This window comes from Hippocampus comes, unplaced genomic scaffold, assembly GCF_001891065.2.
Source record: "Hippocampus comes isolate QL1 unplaced genomic scaffold, H_comes_QL1_v1.1 scaffold76, whole genome shotgun sequence".
Lineage (NCBI taxonomy): Eukaryota > Metazoa > Chordata > Actinopteri > Syngnathiformes > Syngnathidae > Hippocampus > Hippocampus comes.
Genome location: NW_017805277.1, coordinates 3,789,038 through 3,802,702, shown reverse-complemented (window position 1 = coordinate 3,802,702; position 13,665 = coordinate 3,789,038). Strand labels below are relative to the sequence as shown.

The 13,665-nt window shown below is 43.6% G+C and overlaps 1 protein-coding gene across 7 annotated transcripts in view; it reads left to right on the top strand.

Annotated features, from left to right (window-relative positions):
• The window catches only part of lyst (lysosomal trafficking regulator), a 45,409-nt gene that overhangs the window by 28,188 nt on the left and 3,556 nt on the right, over positions 1 to 13,665 (top strand). For 6 of the 7 annotated variants that reach the window (XM_019870556.1, XM_019870560.1, XM_019870557.1 and 3 more), the window contains 26 exons: positions 103 to 727; positions 852 to 1,032; positions 1,132 to 1,301; positions 1,400 to 1,630; positions 1,769 to 1,935; positions 2,528 to 2,680; positions 3,388 to 3,579; positions 4,152 to 4,363; positions 4,449 to 4,658; positions 4,968 to 5,144; positions 5,246 to 5,322; positions 5,569 to 5,757; positions 6,325 to 6,470; positions 6,556 to 6,652; positions 6,822 to 6,883; positions 7,006 to 7,061; positions 7,905 to 8,057; positions 8,998 to 9,242; positions 10,362 to 10,428; positions 10,547 to 10,703; positions 11,076 to 11,216; positions 11,302 to 11,519; positions 11,595 to 11,825; positions 12,755 to 12,944; positions 13,022 to 13,158; positions 13,243 to 13,341. In XM_019870556.1, the coding sequence (XP_019726115.1) occupies positions 103 to 727; positions 852 to 1,032; positions 1,132 to 1,301; positions 1,400 to 1,630; positions 1,769 to 1,935; positions 2,528 to 2,680; positions 3,388 to 3,579; positions 4,152 to 4,363; positions 4,449 to 4,658; positions 4,968 to 5,144; positions 5,246 to 5,322; positions 5,569 to 5,757; positions 6,325 to 6,470; positions 6,556 to 6,652; positions 6,822 to 6,883; positions 7,006 to 7,061; positions 7,905 to 8,057; positions 8,998 to 9,242; positions 10,362 to 10,428; positions 10,547 to 10,703; positions 11,076 to 11,216; positions 11,302 to 11,519; positions 11,595 to 11,825; positions 12,755 to 12,944; positions 13,022 to 13,158; positions 13,243 to 13,341 (4,583 nt within the window). The remainder of the gene's footprint in view (positions 1 to 102; positions 728 to 851; positions 1,033 to 1,131; positions 1,302 to 1,399; positions 1,631 to 1,768; positions 1,936 to 2,527; positions 2,681 to 3,387; positions 3,580 to 4,151; positions 4,364 to 4,448; positions 4,659 to 4,967; positions 5,145 to 5,245; positions 5,323 to 5,568; positions 5,758 to 6,324; positions 6,471 to 6,555; positions 6,653 to 6,821; positions 6,884 to 7,005; positions 7,062 to 7,904; positions 8,058 to 8,997; positions 9,243 to 10,361; positions 10,429 to 10,546; positions 10,704 to 11,075; positions 11,217 to 11,301; positions 11,520 to 11,594; positions 11,826 to 12,754; positions 12,945 to 13,021; positions 13,159 to 13,242; positions 13,342 to 13,665) is intronic. The other variant, XM_019870558.1, reaches the window with a different exon arrangement.

The following is a 13,665-nucleotide window of genomic DNA, read 5'->3' as shown; positions in this document are numbered from 1 at the left end:
ACCGCAGATATTTTTCTGACAACGAAGGCCAGCGGAGGAAAAAAATGCACATGCACAAGGAAGGATTACAAAATACTCTCCATGTTGTCATCTACCTTTCAGGCCATCTCCATGGTCCATCGCCTGAGCACGGGGGCGATGACCAATCCTTACGCCCACCCAGCTTTGCAGCATCACCTAACTCGTCCCCTTTGCTGACACCCCGCCTCACTCACAGTGGCTTGAATGAACCTGGCAATGTTGATCGGGTGTCACTCACCACCCAGCAAGCTCTGGGCAGCACTGAAACGCTGAAAAAGGGAGGAGGTGACGAGCAGCTCCTGAGCAGTTGTGAGTCCGCCAAGACGATATGCGACTCGAAGGACATTGGCAATGAGGGAGCTTGGCGCACCCCATCAATCAGTGTGGAGGAGGAGCGAGATGAGGCTGCGGAGGTGGACAGCCTGGCAGAAGGTAGTGTGGGTGTGGCAGAGTCTGAGGACAGGTTTGACTGGGCCAGTGATGAGGCGCCTCGACGCCCTGACAGCTTAAAGGGTATTCAGTCCTTCCAGAGGAGCCACAGCAACCTTGCCAGTCTGGGATTGGCTTTCCCAGCTCCAAACGGCTCTTTGGCAGTCAGCCGCTGGCCCAGTGCAGCTGATCGAAGCTCTGTACCTGAAGACTGGGAAAGTTACACCTACTCTCCTGGCTATGAGAGGGCACAAAGCAAAACTGATTCCAATGACCGGTATGTAGAAGAAAGCATATTTATTTGACTCGGAGTAGCTCATCTCTAAACACGTGGAAAAGAATCTGAGGGTTTTTGTGTATGTATAAAACTTGAGTGGTGAATCACAAGGTCTGCATTGCAGGTCAAGTACGGAGGACTGCCTAGTGCTCATCTGCTGTGGCCTGTATGACCTTCTGAGGGGCGTCCTACTACTGCTGCCAGACCTCATGCTTGAGGAGGTGATGGACAAACTGATCCAGCCTGAGGCCCTAATTGTCCTGGTCAACCATTCATCGCCCCTCATCCAGCAAGGCGTCATGAAGGTCGGCCCTGTTTTCATTTGCTCGGCCACAGTCAGTTCTGATTTTGCGTTTGATTAGTTTATCGCAGACTCCTAATGGTATTTCACCGCTCTTTTGTAGCTGCTAGATGCATACTTCGGCAGAGCCAACAAGGAGCAGAAGGAAAAATTCCTCAAGAATCACGGTTTCTCCTTGCTGGCCAACCAGCTGTACATCCACCAGGGCAGCCAGGGGCTAATCGAGTGCTTCCTTGAGATGCTTTTTGGGCGGCCCGTGGGCCTGGAGGAAGAGTATGTTTATCTGCAAGTATATAATGTACTAATGACCTGACATGACAAATCACCTGCTGTTTCAACTAATGCATTTTTTTAACTGAATAATTGTCTAGTCTGGATCTGGAGGAACTGGAAACAATCTCACCTTTCACAAAGCGTTGCATCATCCCAGTGTTGGGTCTGATTGAGAACTCCCTGTGTGAAAACTCCTTGGTGCACAACATCCTCTGCATGCTCCTGCAGCTCCTCAACGCCTGCCCCAAGCTGGCAGACATTCTGCTCGATCACGGGCTGCTCTACGTGCTCTTTAACACCCTCTCCACCCTCAATGGCATGGAGACCTGGTACGCCGCCTAGAACAATGAATCCCTTCCTGAAATCCAATCTTTATTTAATAAGCATTGTTCTTAGTCTGCAAAGTATGAGCCATGATTTGAATCGTTAGTTTTCGCTCTGTCACATAATTGATATTTTTCTTGCAGCATTCCCCTGAATGATTACAAGCTCCTCGTGTGCGACATTCAGCAGCTGTTAGTAGCTGTAACGATCCATTCCTGCAGCTCTTCGGGGTCCCAGTACTTCCGCATCATTGAAGACCTGATTACATTGCTCGGTTACATGCAGACCAGCAAGATGCGGCGAACACAGGGTAAGGACTGGATTCTTAAAATGCAAAGCACATGCGGAATTCATCAGTGTGCCGTGTACAGTTTGTGCATCTGCTACACAACAAAACAGGGCTCATTATCTACAACTAGAGCATGGAACATCAGTCCTCCATTTGTAATAGTTTTCATTTCAAACATCCATCCATTATTTGAACCGCTTTATCCTCACGGGAGTCACAGGTTTGCTGGAAACTATCCCAGCTGACTTCGGGCAGTAGACAGGGCACACCCTGAACTCAGCCAATAGGAGTAATTTTCAGTTCTATTTCATTTTTCTATTCCTTTTCATGTCTCATTTTTTCCAATGTTGTCGAAGTGATTTATCAATCTATCCTGAGGCTTTTTGGAAACTTATGACCTGTTTAAGGAGTAATTTTCAGTTCTATTTCATTTTTCTATTCTTTTTCATGTCTCATTTTTTCCAATGTTGTCTAAGTGATTAATCAATCGATGGCTCCTGAGGCTTTTTGGAAACTATGACCTGTTTTTGTTGACTTAAAATTGCATAATTGTTGCTCACATTGTCATCTGTCTGTCACAGTGCTGATTTTTTTCCGCTTACTTTGGTTCTAGAGATGGCAGTTGCTTTGCAGTTTCGTGTCCTTCAGTCAGCTATTGAGTTCATAAAGACGACAGCCAATCAGGCACCTCAAAAGCTGAGCAGCTCCCACAATGCGCCGAGCTCGCCCCATCACACCATTTATCAGAAACGAAAGAGCATTGCAGGTGAGTGTGTCAGACTGGAACCACATTAGGAATGTGGCAACCCCCCCGCCCATTTTCTTTGGGTTTTGTTGTTCCTCCATGTGTAGGTCAAAGTCCCAACCATGTGTGGTTTTTTTTTTTTTACATATCTCAACTCTTTTCTGTTCAACGATCCTCTCCTCATCCCAATTTGAAGGTTCCATTGCCTTGAAAGACTCCATTATCCCTCGCATCCCCAGGCAGCACTACTGCTCCTACGGCCAGATCCCCTTGCCCTCTCCCTTCAGCTTCCTGTCCCAGGACTCCCCCCTCCCCTCCCCCACTGGGGCTCCATCCTACATGCTCCACTGTGATGCAGGTAGCTGGGACTCCGGTCCACAGCAGAGAACATCGTCCCAGACTTGGGACATGTTTCCAAATGTTGCAGTGAGCTCAATCTCTTTTCTCTGCAACTCACTTGGGAGTTTTAATCTGCCCAGTACCCGCCATTCGCTACTGGTGCTTTGTTTGTGTGTGCATGTTTATAATAAATGAATGCTTAACTAAATCAGTGTTGAGCGTTCCTGCACAGATGGTATTTTGATCACTGTGTCTTCATGCTTTTCCGTGTGTGCAGTGATTTTTGACATTTTCTCTGCACCTAAATGGCGCATGTGTGCATTTATTTCAGAAGTCTCAGATTTGCGCTTTCTCAGTTGCGCTCTCACATGCTCACATCATACTTGCAGGCCGACGACGCTTCTCTCTAGCCCAGACAGACTCTTTGCTGATGCGAATGCGCTCCGTAGCCAGTGACGAGCTCAACCAGATGATGCAGAGGAGGATGAGCCAGGAGAATCCCATTCGTGCTAGTGAGACGGAGTTTGTGCAGCGGCTGCAGAGGCTGGTTGTCCTTGCTGTCAACAGACTCATTTATCATGGTAGTATGAAACATATTTTTACGATGCATGCTCTTCTCCAAGGTTGATTGATATGCTTCAATGGCGGTGTTGTATTTTCAAGTGCCGTAAAGTGCTTTAATTTTGGATGTAAGGGCTTACATTTATTTAATTAGTGACTAATATTGATAACTCAACTCAACTCAACTATATTTATAGAGCACTTTCAAACAGCCATCGCTGCATACATAGTGCTGTACATGGAACAACTAACATATACAACAGTAAAGCAACAAATCGTGAGAAGTTTCCTTCAACCTTTTTCTTTGCCTCAAAATGAAAACAGAAAATCTTTAACCAAAGAATGTTTTTTTTTTTTTTGAAGACATAGAAGAGGGATTTATGCTAAATTAGAAAATCGCAGCATCACAAAAATGTGTTTTTAGTGCACGGCAAACTCTTTTTATTTTTGAGAACGTCTTAACATAATTTTGAAGATTCACAAGTATTTCATTACCACAGTTCTTGGATGCTGTAAAAGTGTTTCACTTCGTTACACTCCATAATAATGGGACTTTTTGTCTAATCCGCTTGATTTTTTTTTTCCGTTTTAGATGTCAGTCAGGATTTGTTTGACCTGCTGAACATTCCAGACTCCCCAGACCAACAGCCTTTCACACCAGAACTGGGAGACCATTCCCATGAAGAGGGCAGCTCTTCGTCTACCCCACACTCACCTATTCCCTTCACACTGCCACCTGCCAGCAAAAAGAGTTTGCAGAAAGACATTCTCAAACTCATGATGGATGGGATCAAAATCAGCCTGGTAAGCTCTAAAACACATTCTCTGTGATTCCTATCTTTTTATGGCTATGCCAGATTAATTGTGATTGCCGCATGTGGATTCTCAGGGCAGTACTGGTCGAGGAGGAGCTCCACATCAGCAATGGCGAAGGATCCTATGGTCGTGTCGGGACACCTTCCGGGTTCAAATAGGTCGCCTGTTGGTGCACACACTGAGTCCTGCTCGTCCCCTGTCCGACAGGAAAGAAGCATTGGAATTTGTTTTTGACCCAAGACATTTGGACATCCTAAAGGAAAGCCTCAGCCCTGGTCTAGAGGTATTTGGAATTGTCTTTTTTGTTGCCTTTATTCTTGTTATCAACTGTACCTGTCATAGAAAGTCATGTTAAGGTTCTCGTCATTCACTAGACCCAGATTAGGTACTTGTATACTGTACCTTGCTCTGTCAGATAAGAGTGTAAATAGCAGCATGGTGCACTGGCGCTTAACACGTCTACATCACATTGCATGTTCTTTATCCTCTCCTCTTATATTGTTGACTTAGCAATATGTCAGTCAACTGCAAGCAGGTCGTGGCTTCCCCACATCATATGTGACCCATATGCAAATTCATTTGTCTTTCATAGCACGGACCCAAGTTGTCACTATACCTTTATGAAATAATGCACGACCACAAGGACAGCCTCACTAAAGATGAGCAGAATTCTGTGGGCATATTCATGACCTCGCTCAAGCTTTGTGGTCACCGATGTATCCCACCCAACGCTCCACACAAGCAGGACCTCCTCAAGGCCATTAAAGAGGTAAGCCTTTGGGCAGCGGTCATGCGCGCTTGTCTTGTCTTAATAAACGTATGCCAAGAATGCAAGTTGTGACTTGTTTACTCATCATCTTCTTCAATCAGGAAAAATTCAAGTACGAAGCAGAGGAGAATACAAGCAAAGCAGCGTGGGAAAAGAAAATGACCAACACTCAAAAGAAGTGAGTAGAGTACAAATAAAATATCACAACAAGTCGAGTCGCTAAATTCAGTTTAAATGCATCTCTCCTTTTATTATTTATAATTTTATCTGTGGTTTTATTGTTCTTGTTTTGATTGTAAAGTGTCCATGAGTGTTTTGAAAGGCGCTTATAAAATGTAATGTATTATTATTATTATTATTATTACAACACTATCGTGACTCTTCCAATTTTCGAGTAACATAAGTCATTTTCTTTCCTTTGCAGTCTCATCCAGAGGCTAGACGGAAAGTCCAAAGACATCTCGAAGATCGCGGCTGACATCACACAAAATGTGTCCCTGCGACAAGGCATGGAGAGAAAGAAAGTCATCCAACACATCAGAGGCCTCTACAAGACAGACCTGAGTGCCAGCCGGCACTGGCAGGAGCTTGTGCAGCAACTCACGCATGACCGGTGGGCACAGAACTACAATCTCTGACTGGGAAATTGTGCTATTTATCTGTACCAGGTGGCTCGAAAAAAAAGCAAATAGCATTTAAATAAAACAGTCCGAAGAGTCCTCTAAAGGCAGGAATTTTGACATCGTGATTCAGCTACCAATTTTCCCCCAAAATAGACAAAGACAAAGCATACATTTCATCATAAAAACTACAAGTTTTCCCCTTCACCATGGGCCAAATGATCAACCAGCACATCTGGAAAGACAGTTTGCTGTCTAGGAATATGTGAGGAGAGCTTCAGCGTGACGACACACCTTCTCGCAACACTCTGAGCATCCGACAGTTCCTGGCCGAGTAGAACATCGACGTGTAGTAACAACCTCCCTAATTAACCGACCTGGTGCTCTGTGGTTGTTTCCTGTTTCCCCATTTTAAAGGGGTCATTGAGAGGACCTGTTTCGAAAGTGTGGATGACATCAAGATGGATTTGAAGTACATCTTTTGTAACACCGGGGCCCTGGGATTTTTTTGGACACGCCTCGCATTTTGACGTCAATGATTCTTTTTGGGTCTGTTCCAGTGCGGTTTGGTATGACCAGTCATCCTACCCTACGTCCTGGCAATTGGACCCAACTGAAGGGCCAAACCGTGAGCGGCGACGACTGCAAAGATGCTACCTCACCATCCCAAACAAATATTTGCTCAAAGACAGACGTAAGCCTGAAGGTGAAAACCTCAAACGCGTTTTAAATCTGTTGAAGTTCTTTTAAGGTTGTCAGGGATCTCATTCTGACCCATTTGCCTGGTTTAGACGCAGTGAAGCCACCGCTGTCATTCCTCTTTGAGGATAACACACACTCCTCTTTCTCCTCCACTGTGAAAGACAAAGCCACGAGCGAAGCCATCAGGTACAGTCTGCTTTCCGTCCACTGATTTTCATAACAGGATGATCTGAGGAGGACAATTAAATATGTAATTCGATGTTTTGCTTAATGACATTGCATCGCTGCTTTATTCAGATGCTGTTTTGAGAAGAAATCTTTAAATATGTTTTTGTTTTTTTTTTTTTACTTTCAGGTTTACCAGGCGCTGCATGAGTGTGGCCCCCTCCAGAGAGACAGCAGGGGAGCTGCTTCTCGGTAAGACAGTGTTCAGAGATAACGCACTGAAGAATGCGTGTGGTCTCTGCTCACACTCGGGAGGTTTAGTCGTCGTTTCACATTCTCCTGTTGCAACTTACTGGCCTTGTGATGTCTCACAGGGAAGTCTGGAATGTACTTTGTCGAGGACAATGCTGCAGACGCTCATGACGGCCAGGTAAGGCTGTGCGCAGAAGCCATCTGTGAGCCTATAACAGATGGCATTAGCAATATGTCTTTGAAGAGCCGAGTTGGGAGTTCAAAAGTAACACGAACGACAGTCGAAGGTGCTTTCTTTGCTCATACGCAGTCATGTCAACATTCTTAATAACGTTTTGGTGATGTTTTACCCACACAATGTTAGTATTGCATTGGGTTTGATCCTTGTCTGTGCGTTTTCTCTGCACATACATTTTGGGGGCGGGGACTATAAAAAGTGTACCACTTGCATTTTAAAGTTATTCGACTCAGGTTATGTGTACTGGTGTGTCTCAATAAATTTAAGTGTTGTCGAAAACCTATTTCAGTAGTTCAATACCAAAAAGTGAATCTAATATAATCCATAGATTCACTTCACATAGAGTGAAATACTACATTTTTGCAAGTAATAATTATGGCTAACGAAAACCCGAAATTCAACATCTCAAGAAATTAGAACATTCAAATGATTTTTAATATAGAAATTCGGTACAAGTTGAAATTGTGAAATGTATTGACCTGGGTTTGAATTCTGTATGCCATGCGTTGGACCTTTTTAACTGAATGTTTAAAATTCACCCCTTCCTGAGCCGTCAGCTTCCCATAGGGGAGGGATTTTACATAGAACTGTTTATTATTATTATTATTATTATTATTATTATTTTTGTTTATTTATTTATTTATTTTTTACGGCTGTGGAATTGAACTCAGAAATAAGGCAGAAGTACAGTAGTGTTCGAAATCAGAGATAGTCATGTTGGGTAAGTGGGGATGCTACTACAAAGGTTATTTGGAAAGTAACGTTCCCAACACTGTTGAATAGAGCCTTCACGGTGAGACAGAGGCGCCGTCTTTCTCTTGGACCTATGAGGAGATCAAAGAGGTGCACAAGCGATGGTGGCAGCTGAGAGACAACGCTGTGGAGATATTCCTCACCAACGGTCGAACACTGCTCTTAGCTTTTGATAACAACAAGGTAACGCCCAGTTGATTTGTTACATTCCCTCACAGCATAAACTATCCCGACAAATGTGATGAAACCACCCTTTCATTCATTTTCTGTCGCACTTGTTGCCAGCCAATTGCAGGGCACAGTGTGATGAAACCACCCTTTCATTCATTTTCTGTCGCCAGCCAGCCAATTGCAGGACACATATAAACAAGCAACCATTTACACTGATGTTCACACCTTTGCAAAATATAGTTTTAAGTTAAAACTTGCATGTTTATGTAACCTCTCGGTCAATGCCTGATGAAAACAGTGGACAAAAATGCGTATGGTCAGAAAAATAAAACATGCGGCAAACAAATCAATGTTTTTAGAGGGGATCGGAATCCTCATTCCCTGCTCAACTTCGAAAAAGATCAACTTTTGAACTGCAAAACCACCACTAAGATCAGCTGTGAAAGCACAAGGCCACGGCTGACCAAGTTCTAACTTCACGATCAGACTATTTACATACATTGGAAAGTGCTTTCTCCGTTGGTGGATAGTTTAATAGGGAAAGTGATTAAACCACTCAGGGGTAAAATTGGTCTTGCATCCAGCGTGTCAAGACTGTGGTCCTAAAGGAACCAAATATTTTATTAGTGGGCACTGGTGGTTAGCACGTCCGCCTCAGATTTTGGAGGTTCACGATTTGCTTGGGTGGATTTTTTCAGCGTGCTACAGCTTGGTTTCACATCTCAAAAACAGGCATGTTGGGTTTCTTGAAGACTTAATTTATCCATAATTGTGAATGGTTGTTTGTTTGGTGCCTGTTTGTCAGGATTCAGCTGGTCTCTCACAAAAATTCAGCTGGGATAGGCTCCAGTTTACATCTAATGAGGGAAAAACAGCGAAGCAAAAATTCTACTGTATCAGTCGTTGGTGATGCATGATGTCACTTTGCCCTTTGGATTTTTCCTCTCCAAAGTTTCGTGACGACGTGTATCACAACATCCTCACGTCTGATTTGCCCAACCTGCTGGAGCACGGCAATATCACAGCACTCACGCAGCTGTGGGGCTCGGGGCAGATCTCCAACTTCGAGTATCTTACGCATCTCAACAAGCACGCCGGCCGCTCTTTCAATGACCTCATGCAGTACCCGGTGTTCCCTTTTATCCTGCGGGACTACACCAGTGAGACGCTGGATCTGCAGGACCCCAACATCTACAGGTCAGTGCCGTCTTTGCTTGCGCTTTGGTAGGGCGATATCGACATGTACTGGTGTTCTTCTTGTTCATCTATAATTGGGAGTACACAGCACCCTGGCTATTTCGACGGAAATGTACTACGTTATAGAATGTCAGTGTTTCATGAGAAGACCTTTAGAGAAAAGTATCTTGCAATTTCGGTTGTCAGCATTCAAAATTAACCTTATTATTGGTGGGAGAATACAAAATATTCTTTAAATTTCTGAGGCTTGTGTGATTTGGTGTTACTGAACCCTGCCATTTAATGTAAGGGGAAAAAAGGTTTCATAGCAAATAGCATGCATTTTCTTACTAGTGTTTTTTTTTTCGTGTTGGGGGATTCTGCTTTTATATGCAAGAAAGGCCTGTTACAAGGGTACGTTGATTGTTTTTTTAATTGCCACTGTAGATTCTGAACTTTGTTTTATACTATGAACTGAAAAATCTATGATGGTTTTATTTAATAATATTCTCAGTACATTCTTTCCAGTGACCTTTCATCCTTTGCAAACAACCTGCGGAAAGAAATAACTTTTAAAATGTTTAAACATTGAGATGTCTCAAACTTGTCATAAAAAAAAAAAAAAAAAGATGTGATGAACTCGAAGCTCAAATGAATAAATGAATACCGGTACATATTTACAAAATTGTAGCCTTTGTTCTTGTTTAGTTTACAATTTCCCACGTGTAGTCATAGAATATTTAGAAACGTCTCCTGAGCCTCTGCCGCTTTGATTGTTGTTTAGAATTCAGTGCAGTGCTCCTGGAAAGGAAATTGCTTCTCTTGCTGGTGTGGACCAATATTTTTCAGCACCTTTGAAATGCGTGAACAAGACATAATAAAAAGAATTTGAAATGAAGACAATGTAAATAAAGCATCTAAATCAAAGTTTAAGACATTATTCATGGACTTTTTCAATACAGGCCTTATCCAATATTTTGAATTGAGTAGATTAAGATTTGAGGACATGACTCCTCAGTCCTTTACCATTCTATAGTGTGTCAATTTCTACCCACTACATGCCCATTAAAAAAAAATATACATACTAAAATACATTTTGTGATGAAGACTAACTTACTGCTTTGTGTTGCCACCATTCAGGAATTTGAGCAAGCCAATCGCCGTCCAGTCAAAGGAGAAAGAAGATCGCTATGTGGACAATTTCAGAGTTAAGACCTGTCCCGTGCTCATCACATCATTTTGTTTTTTCATGCTCTTTAAAGTTTTGTTTGGGGGGAAAAAACTGTTTTTTTTTTTTTTTGTTTCTTTTTGTTCTCCTCATGTAGTATTTGGAAGAGGAGTACAGGAAAGGCATTCGGGAGGATGACCCCATGCCTCCCGTTCAGCCTTACCACTACGGCTCTCACTATTCCAACAGCGGCACCGTTCTGCACTTCCTGGTCCGAATGCCGCCTTTTACCAAGATGTTTCTCGCCTACCAGGGTGAGTCGCTGCTTTTAGCCTTGTCGCCAAGGATTTCCGTCTTTTACAGCATGTGGAGTTGAAACTAGCCTTGTAAGTCTTCATGGTGCTTAAATAGCAACTTAATTTTTGGAATCTCACCCAGTGGTCTTGGTAACGCACTCATTGAAGTGGGCGCTATTGCAGCCATGAAAGGTGATTTTGTCCGTTATATTTGTCCTTCATTTCATCTTTTACATTCTCATGTAATTCCCTTTTTCATTCATCCGATCTCTCTTGTGATCCTAAGAGATGTCTTTATGTGACTGCAAATGTATTCAGCAAGGTCATGAAAGAGCGCCGTTCCAATCACCAAATTGAGTTTGTAATTAGATTGTCTTTGTTTTGAATCAGATCAGAGCTTTGATATCCCAGACCGGACGTTTCACTCCATGAACACCACGTGGCGTCTCTCTTCCTACGAGTCCATGACGGATGTGAAGGAGCTTATCCCGGAATTCTTCTATCTCCCAGAATTTCTGGTCAACAGAGAGGGTCATAATGTTCACGTTATTTTTTTATAAGCTGTAAATCTTCTTTCCTCAACATCTTTCTCAAAGCATGTTGTTTTCCTTAACAGGTTTTGACTTTGGGGTTCGTCAAAACAGCGAGCGGGTAAACCATGTGAATTTGCCTCCCTGGGCCCGGAACGACCCGCGTCTCTTCATCCTGATTCACCGTCAGGCGCTGGAGTCGGATCAGGTTTCCCAGACGCTTTGTCAGTGGATTGATCTGGTGTTTGGACTCAAGCAGAAAGGAAAAGCTGCAGTCCAAGCTATCAACGTCTTCCACCCAGCTGTGAGGATGCCTCATTACATTGAATCGAAAATATCAGGACTGATGCTTACACCCGTTTCCTATTAACTTCCATAGACCTACTTTGGAATGGATGTTTCAGCGGTAGAAGACCCAGTTCAGAGAAGAGCGTTAGAAACCATGATCAAGACGTACGGACAGACTCCCAGGCAGCTTTTCAACGCCTCCCACATCAGCAGGGCCGGCCCCAAACTCATGATGGAGGGCGAGCTGCCGGCCGCCATGGGACTCCTGGTTCAGCTCGCCTTTAGAGAAACCAGAGAGCAAGCCAAGGAGATCACCTGTCCGGTAAGAAGCCTGCCATGGATTGATTCATGGAAGTTTTATCAAGGCAGCCGAATGTCTGCCTCACAGTCAAAAGTTCTGGATGTCTGCTTGGAACTTTCTGTGAGGGGTGTGCATATATTCCCGAGCTAGTGTGAATCGCTCCCGGTAATCACTTTTTCTCCCGCATCACCACATGATATTTATTTATTTATTTTTTTGTGTGAAGATTTTAAAGCATACTTGGAATAGCATAAACTAGGGCTGAGTCAAGAAAGGAATGCAGGCCATATACATCCTTCTTCGTTGCTTATTCCGGGACACCAAGCATTTACATTTTCAAGTTCTGTGATATCTATAACTTAAACATTCTTTCCCAAAAATTAGTTAATTAAAATGTCATTCCTTATTTGTTCATAAAATAACTGCTTAATTGATTGAAAGAATTACACATTTTATATTTATTCAAAAGATGGTAAATTACACTTAGCAACAATTTTGTTACAAAATGTTTTAATCTGAGATGCAAGTAAACTTTGCTCGATGACATTTTAGCACCGATTCCGCCTTTATCCTCATTTTTTCTCTCTAGTACACCAGGTTTTCTGAGTAATAATAATAATAACAATCAGAACATAATATGCAATATAGTGATATGATATGTTTCGTGATATGGTGGAATTATTTTTAGAGCATCATTGCTCGAAATTACAACCCATGGTAAAATCTTTTGTAGCTTGAATTTAAAAACAAAAAAGTAATATACTTCAAAGACCTGACGTGCTGGAAATGTTTTAAGTCAGCGTAAAAAAAATATGTTTCGGGACACATAGAGTCATCTCTGATTAAAAATTCAATTTTACCAGTGTTATGATAATTGCAATAAAATACATTTGAATATTAGATGGATGGATGGAAGTTTTTCCTGGCAACACACTCTTTTTGTCCCACAGAGCCCACTGCCATGGATCAAAGGTCTGAAGTGGGGCGAGTACGTGGGGTCTCCCAGCGCTCCTGATCCGGTAGTATGCTTTAGCCAGCCTCATGGTGAGAGGTTTGGATCGCTGCTGGCTCTGCCTACGCGCGCTATCTGCGGCTTGTCGCGCAAATTCTGCCTCCTGATGATTTACAGCAAGGAGCAGGGTAGGCAGACGCACGCCTGGCACACAGTAGGGCTTATCCCTACATCCGGCTGATTCAACACCTTGTGTACTGCGCAGGAGTTCGCAGCATGCACAGCACAGACATCCAGTGGTCGGCCATTTTGAGTTGGGGCTACGCCGATAACATACTGCGGCTGAAGAGCAAACAGAGCGAACCACCCATCAATTTCATTCAGTGCTCCCCGCTGCATCAGGTGATCATTAGCGAACAATTGCACCTTGGCCACTGTCCAGTCAGGTGCCTCATTTCCTCCATCTCACGGCCCGTACACCTCCAGGTGACCAGCTGCGCTTGGGTGCCCGATGGCTGCCAGCTATTTACGGGAAGCAAGTGTGGAGTCATCACCGCCTACAGCAACCGCTTCACAAGCGCCACGGTAGGTATCCATGGCGACGTCTCCCTCTAAGCCCTCCGCCTCCACATTACAACATCACAGGTGCCCCTCCTCTTCATCTTTCTCTTCTTTTTAGCGCCATGCGGCGCTCATACGCTCAGTCTCATTAGTCACATCACAGTTGCCCTTAAAACACATTTCCAGAGCCTACAAGTGGGATTAAAGGGTTCAAACGTGGATTCTTGTTTCCCCCTCTTTCTGATTTGTCGTTTTAAGACACTCCATGCCATCGGTGGGCAAATTATGGCCCGGGGGATTTATGCGGCCATCTCCGTTTTTTTAATCCAGCCAATAGAGCAGGAGTGT